At 44.1% G+C, this 26,748-nt stretch overlaps 1 protein-coding gene across 2 annotated transcripts in view; it reads right to left on the reverse strand.

Moving 5' to 3' along the window:
* The window catches only part of SATB2 (SATB homeobox 2), a gene marked incomplete at both ends in the record, with an annotated part of 131,427 nt that overhangs the window by 29,550 nt on the left and 75,129 nt on the right, over positions 1-26,748 (reverse strand). For both annotated transcript variants that reach the window (XM_082312212.1, XM_082312213.1), the window contains 3 exons: positions 4,660-4,815; positions 9,524-9,736; positions 23,380-23,852. In XM_082312212.1, the coding sequence (XP_082168338.1) occupies positions 4,660-4,815; positions 9,524-9,736; positions 23,380-23,852 (842 nt within the window). The remainder of the gene's footprint in view (positions 1-4,659; positions 4,816-9,523; positions 9,737-23,379; positions 23,853-26,748) is intronic.

Raw genomic sequence — 26,748 nt, forward strand, 5'->3', positions numbered from 1 at the left:
GTTTTTCTAGCTGTTGTTCATCATCACTGGAAGCTAATTAGTTTAAGGGCACAGAAAATACCTATTATAAGCTAAAAGGGGGAGAGAAGGCATCCCATCATATCAAATGGATACAAGGGAATATAAGCTGGGAAGGAAAGAGAGGGAAGTACAAAATAAGGGGTTTCTAGAGCTAACCCTGCCCCAGAGTGACGCTGCTCATCCCACTCACAGTACCTCTATTTTCTTCTTGGCACGTGGGCAGGAGGTGAGGGCATGGGCAAGTGGCCATGGTGCTGAGACTCATCTAGTGTGGGCTCCTACTGTGGGGCTAAAACCCTCCTTGGCCAGAGAACAGGCTCCCAGACAATCCTGGCAATGAGGCAGGGATCTCAACATGAAAAGTCAGAGGAAAGGCGAGGAACTGTGGCAGTGATTTCCATCCATAGCCCTGGGTTTCTCTTAACCTGAAGGACCTCAACTGAAGGGCTTTTCTCCCCCCAACCTCCTTGACCCCTGGTGAAGTTTATTTTTTGTTTGTTCATTTTTAAAAAGGGCAAAGATATGAACTAGAGACCAAGCTTTGCCAGCTTAACATTTTTTCAAATGTTGCTCCGTGGGGTCTCTCTTGCTTTACTGTGGTGCAATGGAACAAATTCCAGTCCCTCGAGGAAGAATTTCAGTTTCAAGGGTTTCCTTTTTGGTTTCACTGGACTGGTGAAGGTCAAACCCTTCCATTTGCCCTGCCTGGGGTAGATCTCCAGCAGCATGTGCCCTGCTTCTCCACACCGCCCCAGCCTGATTAAGGAGAGTGAGTCTCTTGCCCTGGGAGAAGTGTGGGAAGTTCGGTCTCCATGTTCACACAAACTTTGCCCTACCTCAGACTGTCAACAAGCGCTCCAGCCAGCTATGCCCACTATTATTTTGATAGTGACTGTTTATTATGAACAGAACTATATTCCTAAACTCATTTTGCACAGACTAAGAAAAAAATGTCTGCTGAGAACAGCACGGCCTCTGCTAGGACTCTCACTAGAAGAGGTCAGAGGGATGATGCTGCTGCACTGTATTACAGAAGCACTGGCACATGGTCAGGGGGGAAATGGTTTTCCTGAAGTTATACTGTAGAGCAGCTGCAGAACCAGACCTCGAAGCCAGTTTTCAAGACCGACAGTGCAAACCTGAAGCAACCCAAGGTCAAAGTCTCTGCCTGTCCCACTGCCCAGCTCTGGAGACACACAGGCCACCCAAACACCTCTGAAGTGGCACACCAAAAACCCTTCTCCTTGTGAATCAAATATAACCAGGAGAGCCCAGAGCGCAGATTGGAAACCAAATCCTGGTGTTCTGGCCACGCTCAGAAACACTCCCAACATGATAATACAGGTCCCAAGTTTAGCCATTTAAAGGACAAAGGGCACTAGTAGGCGGCATCCCCAGACAAGCGCGCTGTCCAGTGGGTACATCACTAACAGCTGGCAGCTAAAATAGGATGACAGCTTTGGAGGCTGTGTTTGGAGGGCACTGAGCTCCTCAGCTCCTGCTGCCTTCAAAAATACAAAGGGATGTACAGCACTTCACAAACAAGACTAAAAATATCTAGATATAAGTTGCAAGGAATAAAATGCATATTAAGGGAAATAAGGGATGAATAAGTCAATGTCTAAAATGAATGGCCTGAGATTTTTATGAACATGGATTCCCTTAAAGAAGTCTCACCATACTACCTTGGTTCCTCTGTGAGGCCCTGTTCCTTGCATTTATGTTGACTTGTGAGCTCTGTGATTTGTAACCTTTGTTTCTAGCAGCTGCCCTTCCCTTTAGTTGCTGAACTGAGACTCTGCCATGACTTAAGAATAAAGATGGCTACTTGTTAAATTAGAGGTCAATTAACTCCACCAGTAGATGATGCCGCTTGCAATAACTGCTCTCAGTGGGTACCACTCTTCCTGTACGAAGACAGAAGACGAAATGAGGCCTCCATTGGCTCTGGATGCTCTCTCGGGTACATGACATACAGCCCTGCGTATAAAATGTCAAAACAGCCCTGTCGGAGATTCACTGGCTGCTAAAACTGTGAAGATCTCACAGCACCGTGGATTGCTGTTGACAGAACAGCAGTGCCCAACATAACACATGCCTTGTTAGCAAACTGGAAGCCTCTCAGTAGTCTGGGGTGAGGGAATAATAGAGGAAGCCAATGCAATGCAAGCCAGGCCTGTGGAGAACAGCAAGTGAACGAACCTTGGCGGAGAGTCCAAGCAAACCCTCAGACTAGCTCTTTTTTCCCCTCTTTCAAACTCTCTCTTCTGCAAACATGGGCAGTTTTCAATGAGCGCTTCCCACCATGTAACTCAGCTGCTGAAATCAGCAGCATCTTCACCAGGAGTGCCCACGACTGCTGCAACCGGCCTGCACAGAGCACTGGGAAAGCCCCACCGCTAGTTTTTAGGCAAGCTAGACCTAAGGCAACATGCTGACCATCCCACCATGCCAGTGGCTTTCCCCTACATGAGCAACTGTGTCCTTGCTTTTGGCACTCCTGCCGGCCACAGGGCACCCCAGCCAGCGGCGGGACACCACAGGCACGCCAAGCCAGGCTGGGGGGCAGGCACGCAGGTGGCTTTGGGGCAGGGAGAGGCCCCATACTACTATGGTTCTTGGCTACGGCTTCTCTGTCCCTGCCTTCCAGTGCCCCCATAAACCACTTTCATGCTCCAGCAGAGTGCTATGACATCTCAGCATGGCGAATGCTGGGTCATGCCAGGGAGCCAGTATTGCTTTGGCAGGGCTGTGAAACAAAAGAAACATCAGCCTCAGAAACACTTCTTTATTCGCTGCTGCTGAAGGAAAAAAAAAAAACCTTTATGGCAGTGACTTTGCTTTAAACAATAACATTTGTGGATCCTGTTCTTAACCTTTTGCATCTGGCTTTCCAAATCTGCCCTGTTCTTTTTCCACGTGAAAGACTACGGAGCTTATTTTTGTTTTGGTGCTGGTGTGCAATGCTGCCAGAGAAGCGCACTCAAGCTGGCACAGACCGAAGCTGGTGAGCCACCCAAATTATTGTTGGGTGGTTCAGTCCCTCTCTATTTCAAGAAGCCTCTCGGTATAATGACAGGAAGCTTGCAGGCAATTTTAAGCCAAACCTCAGAGAGGCTGGCATTCAGTCTGTGTTAAACACTCCTTATTAAAAGCTGTCCAGTCCGGATTCTGGGTGGAACTTTGATATCTGCATGGAGTAAAGAATAAGGGGCACGTTTGCAAAATCAATTGTGCAGTTTTTATATTTACTGCACGTTTACCACATATGTCATTTATTACACAGTGGAAAACCGTTAAATGCACAGTAGTTGTGCCAAGTGGCATTATGCTTTTAACAGCTTTATTCGTTTAACAGCTCCAGTTCTCATTATATTTTGCCATGTGGTACATGAGATTTTTATGCATTTAACAGTTTAAGAGGGTTCCATGGTATTTTCCTTTTATGTATTTCATACTGTGCCTGGGATTTTGTTGGGGGGTAGAGGGGTTGTGGACTGTAACCCCTGTACCCTGACAAGAGAAAGCAAAAGGCAAAGAAAATTAATGATTAAATGAGGAAGGAAAAATGAATCAGACCTCCATGCGTCAGGGCACAAATACCTGTTAACAAGGAGAAGGCTCTCCCATGTGCTTTGATAGCCTTTGATGCTTTGTTTATACGCCTTTCAACCTCTTATTTTATACCTACTTTAATGACTATAATGTTGTTTCCCTGCACAGAGGAAAAGAAAGTATGTATTTTGCTGAGTGCATGCATCTAGATACTTCCCCTCTCTCATTGCCACAGACACATTTGTGCATTTTTGTGTGCATATTGATGCCCTCTCCTAGCACAACTGAGTAATTTCATCCCGGATCAGAAGCAGCCCTTTTCACTGAGTAAACAATTCCTTCCAATGGTCTCCAATCCACTTGCTGCCCTTCCTACAAAAAAATTCTGTCTGTTCTCCTTTCCACAAAATCCCTTCTGGTGCATTATATTTTTTTAAAGAGTTGGATGAAATTTTTAAATTAATGGATTCTCTTCAAGAATTTCACCCCGACCTGGGTTTGCTTGCATGTATTTTTTACACCCAAGGTGGAAATTAATCCAGGAGAGCTCACTGCAGTGCCCTCTCATGCCTTTTTGTAAAAATGATTGTATCTGATGTGAATTATTCACATGGCAATACCGTATGCAGCACATACAACACACAAAAAAAAAAAAAGGAAACACCTGCCTAATATGTGGTTTCCCATTGCCTTCCCTCAGTTAATCACTTAAGAAAACAATTTCTTTACCTGCCAAATGAGAAGGATACCATCATTTTGAAAGGTCCTTGTCCCACTAGCAGAGGTCTAAGTTACATACCACAAGCGGGAAAAGACATGAGTGTTTGTACAAAAGGGGAGAAAAAGCTCGGCTGTGAGCTGATCCTTTCCTCAGCCTATTTTAAAAGGGAAAAGGAAACCACTTAAGCAGGCAAAAGCCAAAAACACGACAGGTTCCCCAGAGATGAAGATTATTATTATTGTAGGAACAGATGTATTTTTATTGGTGGGAGGAGGAGATGGGTCTAGTTCCAACCCCGGAGTTTGCTTTAAAAACAAAATCCCAAAAAGCCCCGCAACAACGAAATCCCCTCTACCACTCACCTGACTTTTATTGGCAGCCACTTTGGCAAACAGAGCTTGAGATACCTTGGCCCTTTTCATCTCCTGTTGGATCTCGTCATAAATGGCAGCTGTGATGTTGACGTTGGCGCCGTCCGCCTTAATGGGGAGGTCTGTTGTTGGTGTCGAGGTTTTGGCCTACCAAGAGACCATGAAAATAATAATTAAAAAAGTGCTGCTTTCAGCCCAGCCATCTGTGCAGAAATTATCAAAGGATTTCAGTCAGCTGATGCCAAACTGCATTAGCTACAGAGGGACACTTCCTGTCCATTATTCTAATCAGGTTAATTGTGATTGGAAATAATTGCAGTGCATTCCTATAGGACATGCAAGGCCCTGTCAACTCTCCCCCTCTCCCTCTCCCAGCGTGTTTATTGAGCAGCTCAACAACAGGATAGGTAGCCGGGGCACTCGGCTGCAGGCAGTGGCTGAAGTTGCCTTTGCCAGCCAGCTACTGCAGCAGAGGCACCAGCCTCTGCCGTCTCCCCCCTCTCTAAAAGTGGCCTACACCTTGGAGGAAGAGCCAATTCTCCCAGAAAAAATGAGTAAATGGGTAGAGGTCTCTAAATAATAAATTATTACTCAATTTAATGCACTCCCTCAAGTCTCCCTCATCCTTTATTAAAACTATATGTATGTCATTTGAGTATGTATGGTTTCCCAGCCTTATCATCATTATGCTAGCCAGACAGTCACCTAATTTCACCTAGGAAATCAGTGGAAATGAAAAAAAAAAAAAAATCATTTCATAAAGCTGGGCTTTGGCATGCCTTTGATGTGCTGCCCTCATTCTCCTAAACTCATATTGAGATTTTGTGTATTCTGCTGCACTCCTTTTAATTGAATGATTTCCCATCAGCTTCTGTGACAAATGAAGGACAATAACGGACGCTGCCAGTACTTTCTCTGGGCTGGACTACCCCTACAAGGCTTCTATCAGTACAGTTCAGCAGGCTGCTACAAGACTTTTATTTTAAAGCCCCTCGGCCGTGGCAGTCTCCAGAAGGCACTGGCAGGCAAGGGAGCGAGGGTGGTGCGATGCTCGCTGGGCGCTCCCGGCACCAGCAGCCCCTTGGAGAGACAGATCTCATTTGCTTTCCTGAGCTCAGAGAGGAGAGATACCAGGGCTGATCACTGTACCCCTTACGCCTTTTAAAAGAAATGTATCGGTTACTGATATAAAATCTCTCTTTTCCCTTGAGATGTAAAGGTCTTAAGAAACAAAACAACCTAGGTGGCAAAGCTCACACTTCCCGATAGATCCAAACCTCCCATAAATCCTGGTCACATTCAGATATTTGGCCCAATTATAAACCTTTTCAGTTGGCTCCTGTTTTTGTGCCAGAGTTGAAGCCTGCTGGAGTACATCTAATGTTAATTTTTAACGAGGCAGACATGCCCAAATGCCTATTTGTTAATGGGAAGGTTAACTAGGCAAAACCAAACCTTCTGAACTTCTTCTGTTTTGCTGTCCTCCAAATCTTCCTCTCCCTAACATCTTTTTTGTATCAAAGACCACATTAATAACGGAGCGAAAATCCAATCAAGGTAACAATCTAGACTAATCACTCTTCCTACTGCTTGCAGATAAAGCTATAACCAACCTCTATCTTCTCCCTTTCCTACCCGCCAAGCTCAGCAGGCACTCCTCTGGGCTTGCTCCCTGACTGTCGTAGGCAGGACCCACCTAGAAAGGGCCTCAGATCTTCCTGCTCCTCCTAAGGCTAGCTCCCCATGTTCAGGTGGGGGCAGCTGGATGGCAGCTGGGGCAGACAGCAGCTGCCTGTGCCCTGGGAGGCCAGTGCTAAACCCACTGCCATCCACGGGCCATGAACACTTGCAAGGAACAGTCCGACGGACAGACCGACGGACACCACGCTCTGAAATTCAATGTTCACAGATAGATGAGGCTTAGGGCAATTGTGGGAAACATAAGAAAACAACAAAGAGATCATGGGAAGGAAGAGGACTGTCTAAGTCTGTCAGGACTCATTCAATGGAGCTTAATTTTACCCAAGACCCTGCAGTGCTTTGATGGGTATATAAAAAGCCTGCCCAGTTTCTGAAGCCTTTGGCTAGCGCAGCAGCTGAGGTCACCACGGCCGCAAAGGCCGTTACGGAGGCCTGAGATCCTGAGAAGAACAAAATTAGCATGTAAAAGAAAGATTTAAAATACAGCTCCATCCTGCACGGGTCTCCTGCACTGCTAGCTCCACAGCCACACGTCAGAAAAAAGCCTGCCCTGCACACCCTGAAAGCTGGGCCAGTTTTTATTTAATCGCCCAAATAGGTAGGGCAAGTACCAAACCAAAGTATCAGTCTCTAAAGTATTTTATGTTAGAGGCCTAGATTCAAAACTGGTCTTGATATTAAGGAGTTGGCCATTATTGCAATGTCTTGTTGCAAACAGTGGGGAAAAAAGAAAAAGAAGTGTTTGCAACCACAGTGCCAGAGCGCTGAAACCCAGCCGTTACTGCTGGTCTTCCACGTGCACACAGGAACTCCTAACAGCTCAGAGCTTCTCCCACATCGCACTCGCACCCATCTGCCAGGTCAATCTGCCGTTCTCACCTTGGGGCAGGTCCTGAGCAGGGGACACCCCGCGAGGGGGGCTTGGGGCTGGCTCAGACTCAGGGAGAGCTGAGCCGGCTCTGTGTGCCCTTACACCTGCCTGCGCAACGGCCCCAGGACCAGCACCTCCACAGGTACCTGCCAGTGCTCTCCTCCTTCCCAGCACGCTCAAGCATCGTTCCCGGAAGTATTGCCGCAGGAGATCGGTATCTATGGAAACCACATTTCCAAATGCCATTCCATCAACTTCTCTGGCACCCTAACACGATTCCTGAAAGGAATCAGCAGCTCCTACTGCTGCTGCCCCAAAGCACCCCGCTCCGGGGTAGGTAACATACCTGCTTGGGGAGGTGACGCTGCCGGGAATCGCTGCGCTGAACGCGAGGATGGCATTTGTCTTGTCAGAGCTAATACCGGGCATATGGGGAAGCGCAGTAGCCATGCTGCCTGCCCGGGAGCTGGGAAGCAGCCTCATTTGCAGAGGTGTCCAAGTTGTCAAAACAGCACCTGTGCTGACTGGTGCTGGCCCTCTGAGGGCTGGGGAAATGTTATCCAGCGGGCACAAGGTGAGCACTGGGTACACAAACCTTTGTGTGTTGCTTTTGCTGATTAAAAACCTCACAATATTCTACTGGATTCTTCAAGCCGGAATAAGGCAAGGATGCTTTATACTTCTAGAGTTTGGTTTTCTAGCAATGCTTAGCTCTTAAAAAGGCAGGAAAAATTTCCATTATTTTAAATAATGTTCTAGCTGTGGCTAGAACATGGGAAAAATGTCACATTTTGACAGAGGAATGAGATGGGGCAACAGATCCCATTTTTATTCTCACTGTATTGCATTTAACCTCTCCATTTCCTTCTGTTATTCGATTTTAGTTGTGAAATCTATTGCAATAAATATAAGTAGGAATAAGCTAATTCTTTCATGAATAAATATAAATGCATAAAGTGGATACACTACTTAAACATGAAAATAGTTCCATCTCTGATTTTATTTTCACTGAAAGGTAACTAAAAAATATGAGTTATACAATGAGTTTCCCATGTAATAAAAATTCAGCATCAAATTTGGGTTGGCAGGATACACTCGGTTTCAGTGAAAACAATTCTTTACGTCATGTATTGTGGTGAAGTGCACCCAAATGCCAGGGTTAAACTGAACAAGCTCAACAGTTTCTACAAAATCAACGTACCTTCCTTAAGGATGATCAGTTTGCATGTAAAACTACACCTCCCCCCCGCCAATGCTTACTTATTTTTAGCAGCTGTGGCCACAGAATTCAATAGGAGAAGTGCTCAGTAATACTATTATAAGCATGGCTAACGCAGCCCGAGACTTTGCAGACTACATGTCTGTGAAAGCACCGAAGCAGGAGGGGTATACAGGCCCATTTACTAAAGATCAAGAGAAGCGCTAGAACTGACCCGTCATGTCTGCACAGTTAGACATTTCAAACTCAAGTTAGGCAAATGTCATGACAGGAGTTAATCATCACCCCTCTGCAAGCACCCTCACTTTTTCAGAGTCCGGGACTGCAAGCAGGCTGATAAAAGGGGGGATGAGTATTGCAGTGTAGTATGTGGATGTTCTTTCTTAGTGCAAAGAAACAACCTACTTGGGAAGTGGGTGGCAACGGCATGTTAATAAACACGTGCAGTTAAGTCAATGAGATGACAGCTGGTTTGGAGCTGTAAAGCATCATCTTCCTTCCCAGCACCCTGCCCATCTCTACTTTCTGTACTTCAAATAATTACTCGTGTAAAACTAACTCAAGGACTGTGATTTCCTATGGAGAACATGGAGTGCACCAATTTCTAGCAACGCCTATTTAATTCACTGTCAACCTCTGTTCACTACACACTTTTTATTGCACCATGTATGAACCTCTCTACAAGCCCAGAAATTTCCTGTGTGTTCTGCAGAATGTAATGGACACAGATAAAAAGTTATGCGCGCTGTCTTTCTATAATATATTCTATAATTCTATATTAGTGGATGTATATCAACAGCCTGTATGTAATGCCCACACGCACTCTTTCAGGCACTAATGTTACATACTTTTTTGCATTTACGGCATTGATTAAAGCTAGAATCATCAGCACAATGTCTCGCTGAAATCCACTAAACGACTCTTAACAGCCACTCCAAAACCTTACAAAAGGACTTCCACAACTCATCTGGGCGAGGGGAGCAACAGACAGGGGAAGGGCAGAGAGGAACTCCTTCCCTGGACTAATCCACACAACAAACAGGTTAGGAAGGATCGCATCTTACCTGGGGGGTTCTGGAGGAGCTTGGGCTGCTGGCGGCTGAAGACACCATGCTCACGTTGGGGTTCATACTTCTCTCTCTCTCGTCCTGATAGATACGATCCCGCTCTGAGTCAGGCAAGTTGAGGAAATTCTGCATTGCCCTTAAGTTTACCAGGAGGGACTGGGAAGCTGTCCTAGGGTCTTCTTCTTTACGCAGGATCTCTGACAACAAGCCCTGGTTCAAAAAATTAAAAAAAAAAAAAAAAAAAAAAAAAAGCCCAGTCATGTGTTGTGTTTTTTTTTTTTTTTTTAAATTTGTTTAGTGTAACCAGCTGGGTTGCAATACTGAGAACCTACAGCAGAATCTCATGGGCTCTTCCAGAGGGGGTATTTTGTAGGGAAGTGTTTGTCTTCTGGGGGCTGGGGTTTATTTTGGGACTGTCCTATTCTGGCACTGTAATAAGCTTCTGAGTATGGAGATGCTGGATAGGAAGGTAGGTGCACTGGGTAGAAGAAATTGCAGTTACCACCAGGTGCTTGCTGCAAATATTTTAGGAGCTGTTAGATCTCTCTCTCTCTCCCTCTCTCTCTTTTTACTTGAAGCTGGGAACACTTGGCAATCCTGTTCATCTTTGACAAATCTGCCAAGGTTGATAAATTTAGTTTCGACATTTAAACAGTGCAGGAGGTTTATAAAGAAAAACGTTTGGCTGGTTTTTGATGTTACAGTCCGTTCATTTTGGTTTGGACAGTAATTTCTGAGAGGAGAAAAATGAAGCAATAATAAAGCTTTAGAATCTAGCTTTAGGGATTTAACCCATTATTTCATGTCTCATTTTAAAATACCACAGGCTTCACATTGCAACCATGAATGGACACCACATTCATCTAGTTTTTACAAAAGCCATTATTCCAGGAGGTAACCAGCACAGCACTTCCAAAAAAAAGGGAAAAAAAAAAAAAAAAAAAGAGTTGGAGAGATGAAAATATCATTAAGAGAGGTTTAAATCTAATGATGGGATTAAATTTATGCATAACTGTATGCACTCAACAGTTCCACAGATTATCTAGAAGTTAAAGGCACAACATACAAGCCTGGATCAGGGCCTACAGAAACTACTGGGACACAGCGTGTGCCACCAGCTTCCCCCAGGCACCCCCTCTCATCCGACAAGTCACAAATGGGTATTCCTCTCCAAAAAGCAGTAACAGCAATTTCCTGAACTATAGATGTTTAAATGTACTGGTGTGCAAAGAAGCAGAGAGGGATCATTTCTGCCCATCGAGACTACTTATAACGTATCATAAGAAATGGCGGTAGGTGGCTCATTATTTTAAAAGGCTATTCTGCCGATGTCTCCCTGAGCAGTCCGATACCCTTCCCGCCTGCCACGACCCACAGGCTCTCTGCAGCGCTGCTCCCAGGAATGCTGGCCATGGAAACCGTGTGAAATCCCAGTCGGAGCTGGAAGGGCTCACCTCGACCTACTGCTGCGAGAGGAGCAACGTTCAGCAGCCGCCTGCAAAGGGACACCGCAGTGCCCCAACACGATATAGCTGTCGCTGTTGACGTGAGCATTTTGCAGTTACTTTACAGCCATGACTGAGGCAAGCTGCCTCAGGAGTATAGTCAGGGCTTACTCCTTTCTTGAGAGAAAAATGTTACCAGAAAACAACCACGTAGTCAAAACTGTGTAATATTTAGTCTTCGTTTATTTTCTTCCGTATCAGAGAGTCTCATCCAAAAAGCCTTGCTAAAACACTGCCACTACAGTTGGCCAATTAACCAAATGCCAACATTTTTAGTATCTATTGATCTTATTTACCAGACTTCCCGACAAAACCAACAGACAAGCAAACGATGTATCTGTATCTGCATTTCTCTGCTATCTGCTATTAAACGCCTACATTAGAACACATACGTGAAAGCTCTACTTCAGCAGTGTTTACACCAGAAGTGCTCAAAACAAGCTCCACACACAACCTAAAGGTAGGCTGCCCACAGCTCCATCTTTTCAGCTCCTCATCTACATAATCATGCTAAGAGATTCCCAATTACATTTTCCTGCAATTATCAGAGTAGTTACCAGAAGGACTGGAGCTGGGAATACAGCCATGGTGCGACCCTCCAGTCAGAAATGGGATTGGAGAGAGAAGCCAACTGGTGAAAAAGATCTACACTGGGAAAACGTTTGAAGAAGGTGGAGTGCTGGGCTGGCCCTGGGCTGGCCTCCGGTATTCTCTGCGACTGCAACACAACTGCATGCTCATACCTGGCTTCTTCCTCAGGGTTTACCATCCCTCAGAGAAGCTAGGGAAATTCTGAAAAGCTTTCCAAAGTTTGCCAGGCTCACAGGCTGAGGGAGATTAACCAAAAAAGGACATTACAGAAGCTTGAAGCCATGACTTTAATGATTCCAAGATCGATACATCAAGTCCCTATTATAATTTTCCCTTAAAGTCAGTGGAAAATTCTCCAAATGCAGTAAATAAATGAAATATCAGTTCCACAGATTCTCTGAATTCTTAATTTCCTGGGTCTTTTAACGGGCACAGAACTACTTTTTGTTTTTAAAGCAAATATCAGCTTCAAAAATTAATGGGTTTAGCTTGAAAGAAAGGTACCTGAAAGCTACTGGAGCTGACTCTAAGACAGCTTTTTCTCCCCCCATCTTAGCCTGGCTAAATTTATGGTCCAATTTCAAAAATGGAGAGCAGAAACATATGTGAAAGCATGCCAGCAATTACTTTTCAGTGCAGTCATTGACTCCCTATGTAAATCAAGAGACTTACAGGTACAAGTGGCTTGGCCATGGCACTAAGAGGTATCTCACTGCCTGAGATACCAACTCTTGTGCTCAGAGGCTCTGATTCATCACCAGAAACAGCTTATTACGGGGTGGATTCAGTGATCTTGAGCCCTAGCCTGTGCCTCTTGCTTCTACGAGGGTCTCATCTCTGCTACAGGGACATAGCAATATTTTGCATCGCTGCTCAATCACCAGGCTGTACAGACACCGGCAGCCTCACCTCCTAACGCAGGCACCTGCTCCAGGGAGAGGGACTAGCTCCTTCCCCCAGCACCGCGGTCCTCGCCGGGGCCGAGCCCTGCTCCCCCATGCCCCACTCCAGGCCCGCAGGTAGAAAACCTGGTTGCAAAGAGGGGTTTTCTGCAGCTCCTCCAAGTGCTTCGGCAGCTTAGGAACCATGTAAACAGCAGGATAGATAATAAGAAAACTGACTCAGGGGGAAAAATCTCCTGTCCTCCTGCAACTGAAGATAAACAACGCTGGTAAACAACAGCGGCTAGATAGCTGAGTGATAGGGTAGGACAATAAAATAAAGTATCTTGAGAGCAATAACGTTTACAATAATACAATTCTGAGCTACTGAAGTATATACAAACTAACCAGTGAGGAACATTATAAAAAATAAAGTGATATTAAATAATCTGTTCAGCCTTTTTGTCACCTGCAACAAATTAGGCTTTCAATATGCAAAACATCTTCCTTCCAGAAAAACAAATGATCATGATTTCATTTAATTGTAATTTAATGAGGCATAATGTATTTTTTAAAGTGATATACACCAGGTGTGTGGTGAGGAAACTGGCCCAGCCAGACAAACCCTACTGTTTCTATTTTTGAGAAAACCCTAAAGCCAGCCAGGGACTGTTTTCATTTCTGCAAATTATGTTTCTGCTGGAGAGGATGAGGGAGGGAAACCCGCAGCATTCGTACATTTGTTATAAAATTCCATTGGCTAAATTAGCTCATTCCAACTTACTTACATCTCACATATTAAAAAAAAAAAAAAAATTAAAAATTGGCAGTTTGCAGAGTAACCAACTCTGCAATCCTAAAAGAAGATCCTCAGGGACTAGGAAGTCTCAAACTGATTTTAAATAGCCAAACAGCTATACTGAACACAGCTCTCAGGATACATTTTAGGATACGTAACTTGATAATATCTTTGCTTTCCCACTCCTGTGCATTATTTTTAAGGCAGTGGCTGAAGAGGCAACTGATGAAAAGTTTAGTGTTCACACAGGCCGTGCTCATGAACGAGGTGTGTCCTCACCCCGAGACAAGGACTCTGCACAGGCACAGTTTGGTTTATGCTTGGAACTTGCACCATTTTTTAAATTACACACTGGATCCATAATTGACTTAAAAAAAATAATAACCAGGGGTGGAAAAAGGAGCAAACGTCCAATCAAAATAAAAAAGTCATTGGAGCTATGTAAGGTAGGAGTAATTTTGGCAGTGTTTTTTCAAACTAGCTGAAATCTAGTCCTTCAAAACCAAGCCAGCAAAGTCATTGTCTTGGGGGTTTGCTTTGCACTCACTCTATGAAGCCCCATTTGTGAACTCATTTACTTTATTTTTATTAACTACAGAATTTCCAGGACTAGCAACCCTAACCTCATGGGCAAGAAATCTTTTTTTAAGCGACTTCTGAAAGACAGTGCAGTACAATGTAGAGCGAATGTTATTCAGGCTGACGCCTACATCCAAAGGACTGACTGACCAGCCATCGAGGCCAACCCAAAGGCTTGACTAAAGCCCACAGAAGGCGAGTGAAGCCTTTCTGCCTTCTTCCCAAAGGGCTTTGGCTCAGGCCTGGAAAGGGTGTAAATGAGATCTCAGTGGGACAGCAGACTGCACTACCAGTGATCGAAGGCAGGACAGTTTTGCAACCAGAGCTTTTCAAAAGCAATCTGGATGGGGGTGAGGAAGTCACGCTGGAGTGCAGCCCAGACTCCAATGTCCTGGGGACAGAGGAGGACGAGGGCCGTCAGGCAGCAGGAGACTCGCGAGCACTGGCCAGGACCTCACACGCATCAGGTCCAATGACTCGGGTGGGAGCTCTGCTCCCCCTCATTCAGACCTAAGCAATGTGTCTACAGGAGCAGGCACTAAGGTTAAAAAGGTTCAAACCAGGCTTTGGACAATCAAAACGCTGGCCAAGGCAAAAACTTAAACAAACTCAACTAATGTGCTAAACCTCAGTTTTTATGTTCTGTATAGGGAGATTATATATGTGAAGGACTAAAAAAGCATAAACACTTTTTTCATACTTTCGGTTTATTTATGCCTCTCCATGCTTCAGCTATTGCCAAAAGCAACAGAAAAAATGCTGAAATACTAGAAAAATATTGCTCCTGTAGTACTTAAAGCTCCAAATACTTTAAGCCCAGTACTTGTAACTGAGAGTTTCAATAGAAAAGCTATTCTGCTTCCCATCAGGTATAGATGCGACCCTGATCAGGATCAGAAAATGTAGGGATTTATTCAAATTCAACATCTGAATCTTAAAGATCAGTGATGTAAACCTGTCCCCTCTCAGCATCCCAGTTCAGCACACAAGGCCTGTTTCCAGCATGGAAGGCAACACTCAGGGAACCCCTGGTTCGCTACTCATTCCTACTGAACTAGACTGAAATCGTACCTTCAGCATATAACAACAAACTTGGTTTTGAAAGGCTAAAATGACTGTACTTAACATTGACTCCTACTTGCAATTGAAAGCTAGAGGAGGCAGGTCAGCCCGGGGAGCTCTGCAGCAGAAGCACTAACTTCTCATAACACTTCAAGGAAAAGAAGCAACTCCACCTGCTGTGTTTTTCTCACATCAAGGCAAGCTTTTACCATGACATCTCTTTGCCTCTCTGCATTTACTCCAGGTCCCACCTTCAATATTGTCTTCTGGGCTGAATAAGATACAGTCAACAGTTCTAAAAATACTTCTCTGCCTCTAAGTATACAGCACTCGAGAAGAACCTCTATATGAAGTACTTGCAGGCTTCTTAGGACACAAGCTCATTTTCAAACGCTCACTGCTTTGTTTCCATTCCCTTGCATCTCTTCCTAATTCCAGCTAGGATATGAAGCAGAAGTGCTGGAAGTCTCTTAGAAATGCTTATCCTGGCGATGTGTCCAGTCCAATTTTGCTGAGCAAAATTGCTTGAGATAATCAGTCGAAATTTTTGAGTGGTTGGCCAAACCAAGCACCTTCATATCCATCCTGTCACAGTTTCCATTGGGCAAAACTGTGTTCGCACCCTGTTCCCTGACCAACTCTTCTGTCTCAATGGGCAAAATGTGTGGTGCCACATTCGTGTCAGTTCATATGAATTTCAGAACTCAAAGGACTTTGACTGGTTTTCCACCAGTGTAAATGGGAGACCAGCTGTCTCCCAGTACCCTTCAGCATAGCTGAATGCATATCAGTCCCTCATTGAAAAGAAATCTCCTGATCTCTAGATTCATTGCCTATAGCCAGAGTATGAGCCTTGTTCTTAAACTCATTTAACTAATGCTAAAATACATACATCTCAGGAGAGAGCTGCTTAGGCATGAAGCATTTAGAGGCTGATTTGAATAAAACTTATACAGGGTGCAACAATGGCAATTTGATTTTTATTATTAAAAATGAAGTGTTTAAATCCTCAAAGAAAATGCCTTTATTGCATTAGTTTAATAAAGCCTCTTTTTTATTATGGTATCTCTTTTTATGAGGGAAGACAGGATGTGCATGTGGAGCTGAATGGGGATGCATGGGGAAAAGGAAGCAGAGAAAGACCGACCACCTGCAGCCACAAAGTGCCACCATTTATATGACATGCATGTCAAACCTTTATACTGAAATATGCCGGAAAATGAGCAAGACGCACAGCTCGTGCATACTCTGTATATCTGTGCATTTGCTTCCAAGGCTCAGGACTCCTGTGCATCAGCTGAGCAGGCAGCAGCCGCCTCCTACAAGCACACATTCTGAAAGCCTGACTCACATGCTACTTAAGATCTTTTCATTCAGCCTATTGAATACAATTAAGCTAATTGAAACTGAAATTTTGGGCAGTGCAAAACCCACTGTTGGAACAAATATTCCATGTACCAAAAATCTGCAATTTATTAAATTAAGCACTTCCCTTACAGACTGCCTTCTTTCCTGTGAGCACAACAGAACGCTGCTTGTGCCACATTACACACAGGAATAAAACAAGCAGGCAGCGCAAAAGGGTTTCATGCAATAAGAGAGAGTTTTCTGTGGGGAAAAAAACCTAACAAAAAATCCGCCCCCCCCAAACCAAAACCAGAACCCTTGCTAATTGAAAGTCTGTGCACAACAGGGCAGACACCATAGCGATGAATGCAGCATGATTGTCTCACTAGATACCAGGCACAGAATTAAAGCTGCTTCTCTTCCTCTCACTTAAGTTAAAGGGAAAACTATTTGCAAAAGGAATTCTGTCCAGGATTTGGCTAACAAGCAAGTAGAGGTGGAAGAGTTAGTTATTTCAACAAACCATACGTCTAATCTTAAAGTCTCTTAGAGGACCCTTTTCTGATCCCACTTCTGTTTGGGGGAATTTTGCCAAAGAAAGCAGGATTAGACATAAATGGGGAGTCACCACCCACCTCCCTCCTTGCCTGCATCCAAAGCATTTCTTTGCAGCTTCCTTACCAACCACACTCCTGCTCTCAGAGCCCTCAACCCCTCTATAACTGACTGGCAACACCTTTGCGCGCTGCAGAAGCGTTATTTCCCCCTTCCTCGTTGCAGCAGCCTGGATTTGCCCACAGTCTCACCAGAAGCTGGGGCACCATCCAGCATCGATCCTGCGTTTCCCTACGCCTCAACCCACTCCTGCAGCCAAGGTGCGGCTGAATCCCTCAAACAAGGTGGATCAGTTTAGTTTATTTCGTCATAAATTTCACTACATCCAAGGCTGGTAGAGTTTCCCTGTGCTGTTACTTCTTTTAATCCAGACAGGCATGGTGAGGCACCAGCTAACCTGGGCAGGAGCCGAGCTGGGTAAGCGCTGCCTTCCTATCTGCCTGCTGGAAAGCCGATGCTCCTCACCCGGAGCTACTCAGGGTGGGAGGGAGGGAGCAGCGCTCTTTGGGAAGAGACTTACAAGCAGCCTGAACATGCCTGGTGTTTTTACCCAGCTCTCTTTGTACGTGGCACCACAACTGTTTCATACAAAAAGCCTCAGGTTCACGGATATTTCCAGTTTCTGAGGCTGTTCAGTTAAACAAGCACTGGCCACTCGCCCAAACATTTTACTAGTTTTGGCTATTGTGTCAAAACATTGGCAAAAAAAAAAGATGCTTAAAAAAAAAAAGAAAGATATCAACAGAAACACTCATTCAGTCTATAGGCTTTGCAGCCCACTGGGCACTCCCGAGGAAGAAAGCAGCAGTTCACTGACCCAGTGATTTAGACTGTCTGGACTCTTACAAACAGCCTGACCAACCATCCTGACTGCACCTCCACGAGCCTGCAGCACAGAGGGATGCTGAGCAAGTGGGGAGAGGAAGGAGAGTATGTTCATTTTCCTTATGCAAAGCAGGATTCAAATGACCTATTTTCCAGCTAGGATTTTGAAGAGCACAGATCACTTCAGCACCTCCAGATTTGCTAAAAAACCTTCCAGCAAAGGACAAGGTAAATCTGAGAGAGCATTTTCATGCATTTCTTTTAAAATAGTCCTCTTTCTTCTGTAACCATCACCACCTGCCCATTTTGTCAATACATTACGACCTGCGATAAGCAAGCTTTGATTATCACAACCTTGTTGTTGCAACCCAAATGCTGTATTAGGAGACGCTACAGTGCAAGAGGGAGATAGCACAAGGACTCTGCCCCGGGGATGGCCAAAATCCATGTGTGCATTCTCTCCCAGGAAGAAGTCCATAGCCTTGGTAACAGCTTTGGCCAGCCGTCCCCTTGTCCTGCCTCCCTCCCATTTCACAGTAGCTCGGCTGGCCAGCCTGAAGGGTGCTCATGCTTTTAGAGGCTACTAGTCACCTAGAAGTTATCCTGATTTAAAGATGATGCATGCTTCAGCCACGTAGGCATTTTTGGAGAACTCCAGCCTGCATTGACAGCCCCTTTGCTTTTACCACACTGTTTGAGATCAGTGAGGGACAGCTGCTCCCCCTGCGCATTAAAACCTTCTCACCCTCTGCAGCCTCTATCTTGCAGGCACTTCCTTCACTCTGGCCTTTTCAAAGCTTTGACTGCTTTTAAAACAGTGCACAGGGCAATTCCAAGCACGAGGTGCGTCTGCTCTGCCTCTGACAGTTGCACTTCTCCTGTGGATTTGCAGTATTAAATCAGACTTTTCTGATTGAATGGTTTTATACAATCAAAAAGTGCCAAAGTCTTACAGAAAGCAAAGCTTTCACTAATGACTGTTTTAATAGCAACTTCAGCTTACAGCTTGGCTGAATGTCAACGTGCTTTATGAAGATGCCCTCTATTTTAAAATAAAGACATGGGGTATGGCCATGTAACTCTCAAGTGTTTGATGGGCCTCATACAGCTCTCTGCCTTCCATTCAAACCCACCCACACTCTTGCACGCAGTTTTTAAGACCCAGACAAGGATGCCTAGCTTTCCATTAGCAAGCTATTAGTTCATAGCAGCAGTCCGAACAAAGGGAACACACTATTTCAGTAAACAACACGTTCAAATCAAAGAGCCTGCAAATTTCCAACTTAGGGATCACAGGCCAGCAGAGCTGCAAAAGGGAGCCAAGGCCAAAGATCTTGTCCATGAAGAACATGAGCACAAACTATGCAATTACACAAGCAAGAATCTGAACCTCCTGCAATACTGCTAACGGCCTTAGTCATGGCAAGCTTTCTCCACTCCCTTGATCCACTCTTCCCTCCATGAGCCAGTGGGCGTCCTGGTTGCCTTGGAGGAAGGGAAATGGTGGCCAGCTAAGCATAGGGAGAGGAATATAACCATCCCTTGTGTGTTGTCCTCTCTGTGTGCATCGTACCCATTCTCAACAGGGCTCCTGGAAGAGGGCAGAACAGCCCCAGCTCCAGTCGTTGGGCTACACCACCTTCCTGACAAGTTTGAATAGCAACTCACTGCAGTCCACAAGAGAGGACCATACCTGGAGTTAAAAACTGCAGTGCTGCCAGCTTCCACAAGAGAAAGGAAGGCTACATAGAGCCTAAGAGGGTGTCTTTCCAACATATGCCATTCTTATCATTGCTGAGCAGGTTGTAGGCAACACTATCTTAGACAAACATGGTTGTGGACCACCATTTAAAATGTTTTGAAGGTTGAGTAGGAATTTCCTATTCATTGGAAACGGTGTCATTAAAACCACTTTCAATAACTATATTGTCTCTGTGGGTCTGAGAACTCTCTTCTACCTGTCCTGCTTGCTGAATAAATAGGCATTTAGATTCCACAGTAGGGTGAATTAAAATTGTGACATTGACTCTCTAAAGACAAAATGAAAAGATGGGGCAGAGGTTAGCCCAAGGCATTTACTACAATCAGTCATACACACTTTGAGGGTTCTTCATACCCGGTTTCAAACAAATCTGAAAATGTTCACTTTGGAAATTTGAAAGAAACCCTCTTTATGGCTAACACAGCCTGGGTCAGCTCCTAGCCAAACACCCCATGCAGCTCTCCCATGCCCACAGCAGGTATGAAGCTGCCCGATGTTCAGTCCCCATCTCAGAGTGGGACCTCAGTGGGAGCGCTGTGCCCCAGGAAATGCATAGGACTTGTCACAGAGCCTGAAGCGCTTTGTTTTCATGAGTACAGACAACATGGCCACAGGTATAAGCAAATATTGTTGTCTTAAGCCATGTACTTCCAACTTTAAGAGAAAGACTTGGATGTTTCACAAACCATACAATTGCACCTCCCCTTCTTCTGACCCTCCTCATGCACCCCTTCCCACACACACATGCATACATACATGTGCCAGCCATTTGTTCCGATGGATTTAGCCTAGTTTGGATCAAAGCTTCCTCTACTTCATTTAACAGATTTGCTCAGATGGAAGGTCTCAGGGGAGAAATAACGTTAGTAAGAGGGGGTTTTTCAGCATTGAGTATGTAGGTCATTGGACTTTAAAATAAATTAGAGAATAGTTTATCTATTAAACAAGCCTCACAGTACATATTTCATGAAGCTATACTTAATTATAAGCTAACGTGCACCACAGAGCTACCATGAAGACAGATTAAGCAGTGGCCCATAATGCAGTGATTAATACAATTATTAGCTGGCTGGCATACAGCATCTATTATTTGGTACCATCATGAGAAACAACAGACCTCCAGTTTCTACGGCTGGCACTTCCTGTGAAACGCAACAAACCCAAACATTTCCAGACAGAAACGCATGTGGTCTCTGCACCTCCCGAGCAGAGGATCCTTGGAGGCAGCAGGGGGAGTCCAAGGTGGTGAGAGCAGACTTGAACTTCCACTTCAAGTGCCTTTAACAGAGTTTGCTTCTCCACCGTGGGTGCGTGGGAACATCCCACATCTTCTACTGTGCAGCGCAAGACCGACTGCCTTCTTAATACCTCAGTCTCTGACGCGAGGGGAGTTGGAATTAAAAGCTGATGACAGGGAAGCATAAATATGTACCTACACTCTTTTGCTATGGTGATGGCTCCTAGGGACAGGATGCACTATATGTAAGATCCACTGGTCTTCTACATTAAGGCCCTGTAGACTAATGAAACACAGCTCTGAGATGCGCAACTCTTTCATGGATGTTTAAGACTCGCCTGTTCTGGAATCAGCGCCAGGGACTGTACAGTACATCATATTACTTATGATGGAGGGCTAAGAAGTAGGTAACTTCTTTCCTTTTATATAAAATTATGTGTCTGATATCTTGTAATGAAGTGATCAAAATCAGGAAGTTTTTTTTTTAAAGGTAAGCTAGAGAAATGAGTGCATCCTAAGGTAAATGTCAGCAGGAGGACTGACAAAACCAGTGATACTAGTACCCTGAATCACAGACCCCGTTTTATACACTGAACTCAAATGTAAACTGGTCAGAGGACAAAGCACCACATCCCATTTCCAGCTGCAGTCGTGCCCAGGAAAGGTGCTTGGCACCTTCTCAAAGGACATTACCTTGACATGTCTGCTCAGGTCCGTGCTCCCGATGAGTGAGCCCAGTTTGAATGGTTACACACCTGGTGTCCTAAGTCATAAAGGGCATTTGAAAATGCTGTCAGGTGTGACTGGCCCACAGTCATGCTGCCAGGAGCCACTGCAGTTGGGACGAAACCACATTTCACCCAAAGACCTGTTTAGTTTCCCAGAACCACTAGATCTATGTCAGAATACTGCAGGAGGTGTAAAAAGAAAAAAGAAAAACAACCCACTCCCACCCCAAACCCAAAAACCATACTGCAGCTGATTTAGTCCAGATTTCATTTTATCTGTCAAGAGTGCAGCACAACCTGTACCATGGCTGCTAATAAACACCACAGGCAGATGCAGTGCTGTGCCACTGCTAGGAAAAGGCCAGAGTTGTCTCTCTCACACGCTTGCCTTTTCCCTGCTGTCCTAGAAAGTCAATCTGCAATGTCTGGTCAGTGATACGCAAGGCTTGGGGTTTCCTAGACACACAGAATCAAAACCTTGCCTCCTTTTAAATACTACAGCAGAACTGTCGATTTAACACACAAGTTGTGTGACAGCTTTCTCATTGGGGGATAAGCTTTTGGTTTAATGGCAGACTTGGGTGTTACCAACCCAGGTCTCCCAATCTGGCTAAAGCAGAGCTTCATGTTCAGTGATGGTGGCAAAACCCTCACCAGCAACGTTACTGCTGACCTCTCACTCGAGTTCAGAATATGTCATTCTGTCAATACCATCTACCTTGATTATACCAGGCTTTATATACAACGGGTTATGATCCCAGAGGGATGAAAAGCTTTTCCAAATTAAAAGCAGCATTTTAAAGAGGAAATACTCATACATTCCTATGCAGTTTTCATTTGATATCCTCAAGGCTAACCCCAGAACTCAAAATCACGTTGATTGGAAGTGAATGTTTTTTCCGAGTGTAGCCATCTTATGAATTTAATGGAAGAAGGGAAGTAATAAAAATGTGCTCCACACTTTAATTAGTTCCTTCATAACATGGCATTTCCAAAATGGCAGTGCCAAAGAAAATCATTAATCCAGGAGAACAGACAAAGGCACTGTATGGGGCAAGGGACAGACCTCCAGGAGACACACACACATGGCCCTTGTTTTTTCCTTGCTGCTAAAGCTTACCTCAAAGACCAACTCAGATTGCACAAAAGAAATTTGTACCAATATTAAATATGATGCCACTTTCCATTTCTTTAGCCTTGTTACAGAGTATCACAATTGAGAGCTCATACTTTGAATGCCTTGAATGGCATCTGGCAGCAGGATAAACGTAAATGGCTTGTCTGTCTGGACATGCATTGTCCCTGGGTACTCCAGGTGCTAAGCCTAAGCTGACGCTATCATGCGATCCGTTTCAACATCTGCATTTCACTAGGCGAGGGAGAAAACCTGTGTCAGATGTATGAAAGCAAACATGATCTGCTGCAAATGGCAGACATCTTTCCCAGCAGTCAGTCTTTAGGCCTACGCACACTTATCTTACACATTTCTTGTGGCAGTAGCTTCTGGCACTAGTTGTGGCATCAGCTGTGCCACAGGAAGGAACTGAGGCAACGACAGAAGCCCAAAGACACCTCTGACTCTCACAGATCTCTTGTTACCTCCTCCTGGACATCAGGCAGGGGCAGATGTGGAAGTTTATAACCACAGAGAGGACCTCACGGAAGAATTCACACGAGCAGAATTACTGCTAGAGAACAAAGCTCAGGTAAAGCACAGGGGTGACCAAATGCAAACAAACAGCTCTTCCAGGAAGAAACAGTCTTGTTCAATCCTGACAAAGAGACTGGGGGAAAAAATGGAGGGTGGTTTGACTTGTTTCTATGGCATACCTCCTGCCTTGATCTGCAAGAACCACACAGCCCCACAAGAGCCACAACTTTGCCCCCTCAGCACTTCTTGGTTATAGAATAGAAATTGATACCTGTGTGCGGTTGAATGCTACTCTTGCAAAGACAGCTTGAGACACACTGGCTCTCTTCAGCTCATCTCTGACTTGCTGGTAAATATCTGGAGAGACTTCCACCGATGAATTTGATGGCTCTGGTTTGACAGCTCTAGGGATGGGTGGATGATTCAAGAACTGCTGGTTGATAGCTTGTGGGTGCTGGTGAGCCAATAGCCGGCTGACAGCAATCTGTTGGTTTATCAGGTGGGCCATTGCTATCTGCTGCCTCACCAGTTGTGGACTGAGCTGAGGAGACAGGAGCCCAGGGTTTATCATTGTCTGCATCGTTGGCACTTGGTTTCGGATTGGAGTACTGTGGTGAATTTGGCCATGAGGAGACTGTTCGTTAGTTTTTCCCAAGGTTGCCAGCTGGTTGATATTTGGTAAATGCATGGGACGTTGACCAAGAACACAATAGTCTGAAAGGTTTTCTCTTTCCACTCTTTCCACTGTTAAAAGAGAAAAATTAGTTTGCTGTCATTTCAGTTTGCACTTAGAAGAGGACTGTTAGAGTAAGGGTTACTGCAGGTAACTGTACACAACAGCACCCGCTTTAGTTTGCAAATCTGCACTTGCATAAAAGCTTCACAGAAACATGAGCAAAGGCAGCACAAGGTAAAAGCAACAACAATAATTAACATTCTTTTGGACTTCTCAGGCATCACCCACTGCTCAGGAAGCCTCCTTATCAAATCGGTAGCAGGTATCCTCTCCAGCCTCATTTCCTAAAGAAACGAGCTTGGACATTTCCACTCACACTGTCAATGACTTTTGAATCTGACATCAAATTGAGTAACTTTTAAAAGGGGTGAATGTTTCAGAATTACTGGCATCTAGGTGAAGGAAAGAAAGCCAAATTAGTATCCACCCACACAAACCCAATGGAAACCAGACTTCCCTGTGCAGCTCATGGAACAGCTTCTCATTACAAACTCAGCAACTATATCTTCTCCAACATAAACTCTACCTTGCGCTGATAAAGTGCACCCAGATGCACTACAGCAGAATCAAGCTGCTTGTGTGACAGCATGCTACAAAACCATGTGATTCACACATGAGAAAATTTTAAAGCAATGGTTCCTATACCCAAAGCCCCACCACTATGAGTCTGTCCAGAAACCTTAAAGCATCTCTGCATGAATGTCCACTTCAAAGAAAGTGGCCTCGCTCTCTTAAAAAAAAAAAACAACACTTTGTTTAGCACAACAAAGACCCGTGATCTTGAAGTGACACCGTACAAAAAATTAAACACTACAAACCAAATGCATATACTGTAATTTTATATACAGATACAGATTGTCCTTTTAAATATCTTACGTCAGCAATACTGCAATATCTTTTCATGTAACTGCAGAATGAAATGTGCATATCACAGAGCTAAATTTCCTCTAAAAGTAGTATTTGACATAGGAAATCAAGTTTAAAAAGTACATAACTATAACTATTACTTAGATAATTTTAAGTAATCAGAAGTCATTTTACAGTAGGTTGCAGATTCCATGAGCCTCACTACATGCAACTGGATAGGCATTTATATATTGATCTGATAGAAAAGTGTTCAGGGACACATATCATACAACTGGAAAACTACCGCCTCACTCCTGTATTGCTCTCAGCCAGTAACAAGATAGGATTTATTTCATAAATGCCATAATACTATTATAACTTGTGTAATGATTAACAACTGTACAAGGCTTTGAACTCTTTTTTAAAACTTAATCTATATAAAGCTTTGAAGCTTTACACAGTTAATACTCAGGATGACAGTTTACTGATGACTTTCTCTGTTTCCTTCTAAATAGAAAGACAGCTCTTTTCACCTTCCAGAGTTAATCTCAGACGGAGAGGGTTGAATTCTCACTGGGGAGGGAGTCATGCTCTGAACACACACAAACACACACAGTTACTATCTTTAGAGCTGTCATTCCGGAACATCACAAGTACTGAATTTTACAACGAGGTGAATTAGTACCCAGGATTTTCTTGTAAGAAATTTTAACTCACTCTTCCCATTCTTTTAAAGGAAAACCCCACAACATCTTTAACCTTCCATAAAACAACTGCTTTAGAAAAAGGTTTTAAAATAAAAATTAAGCATTTCTAAGAAAATTATTAATTCCGTTTTTCCACAAAAGCCAATATTTCAACCCCGACTGATTTTCTAAATAAGTGCTTATTTGTGCAGTGTCTTTCAGCTACGAAATGCAATGCAATATGTTCAATACACAAACACTAATGTCAGAAAATGACTATTTTGCTATGTTACTCACAGCCTGCCAGAGACATAACACAGTATTTCAGTTTGCTGAAAATACTGAAAATCCCTATTCAAATGCCGCTCCTCACGATGTCAGTAGGCCTCCCTGAAAATCAGGTACAGAAGGCTCTATACCGCTAGCCTCTGGCTTTGGGAACAGACATGAAATCAATGTGAAGTATGAAATGCGAGCAGTGTTAATACCAGGGAAGGACCCAGTGTCAATACAGAGATGTCACGTGTGGGCAGGCGAGCGAGGAAGCGGGGCTCCTTTATCACAGCCCCAGACCATGTTCTGTGACACGGATAATTCAGAGCCCACACGGCCATCCTTACTATTACCTCCTCAGTCTCTCTGCGGTAAGCCTGCACCTGAGTAATGCCATTAAATACACACAATTGCCAGCAAAACCAAATGTAATTATTCCAAAGGTGCAGTAGCTACTTGGCAATCAGGAATTAATCTGATGTAAATACAATAAAGATGTTGCTCTGTGTACGTGAAATACTTGGAACATCCTGCTAAAAGAAAACAGAATAAGAACTACTTTCGGTCTTCATTTACACCCCTGGAAATCTAGAGGCCTTCCACTAGGAGTTTCAGAAGAGCTGAAACAAGTTCTGAACTATTTTGTAGTTTAAGAAACACACAGAGAATAAGTCACTGAAACCAACAAATTACTACTTGTTAGAACACAAAAACAGTAACCAAGTGTTTTTGAAAACTTGGTGAGAAATAAATATAAATAACATTCACTTTCTGGGCTGAACCACATTTGCCAAGTTTCCACCCACTCCTGACTTTAGTGCCAAGTTATAAACCCCTATAAAAATAAAGTTTAAGATGAAAAGGCTGCCAGGCTGTTAATCTCTGCAGAGCTACTTGGAATTACAATTACACAGAGACATCACCTGACTTGCTGCTATAGGTGTATTTTTCCCTTATTATCAGTTTACTTTTTCAATCACATTAGACTATACAGCCATGCCTATGCTCCCAATAAACAAACCAGATTCTAGTCACTTCAACCACTTCAATAATAAAAGGTTACCATTAACAGTTACGCTGGATGGAAAAAATGTGCATT

This window comes from Platalea leucorodia, assembly GCF_965183815.1.
Source record: "Platalea leucorodia genome assembly, chromosome: 5".
NCBI classification, from domain to species: Eukaryota; Metazoa; Chordata; class Aves; order Pelecaniformes; family Threskiornithidae; genus Platalea; species Platalea leucorodia.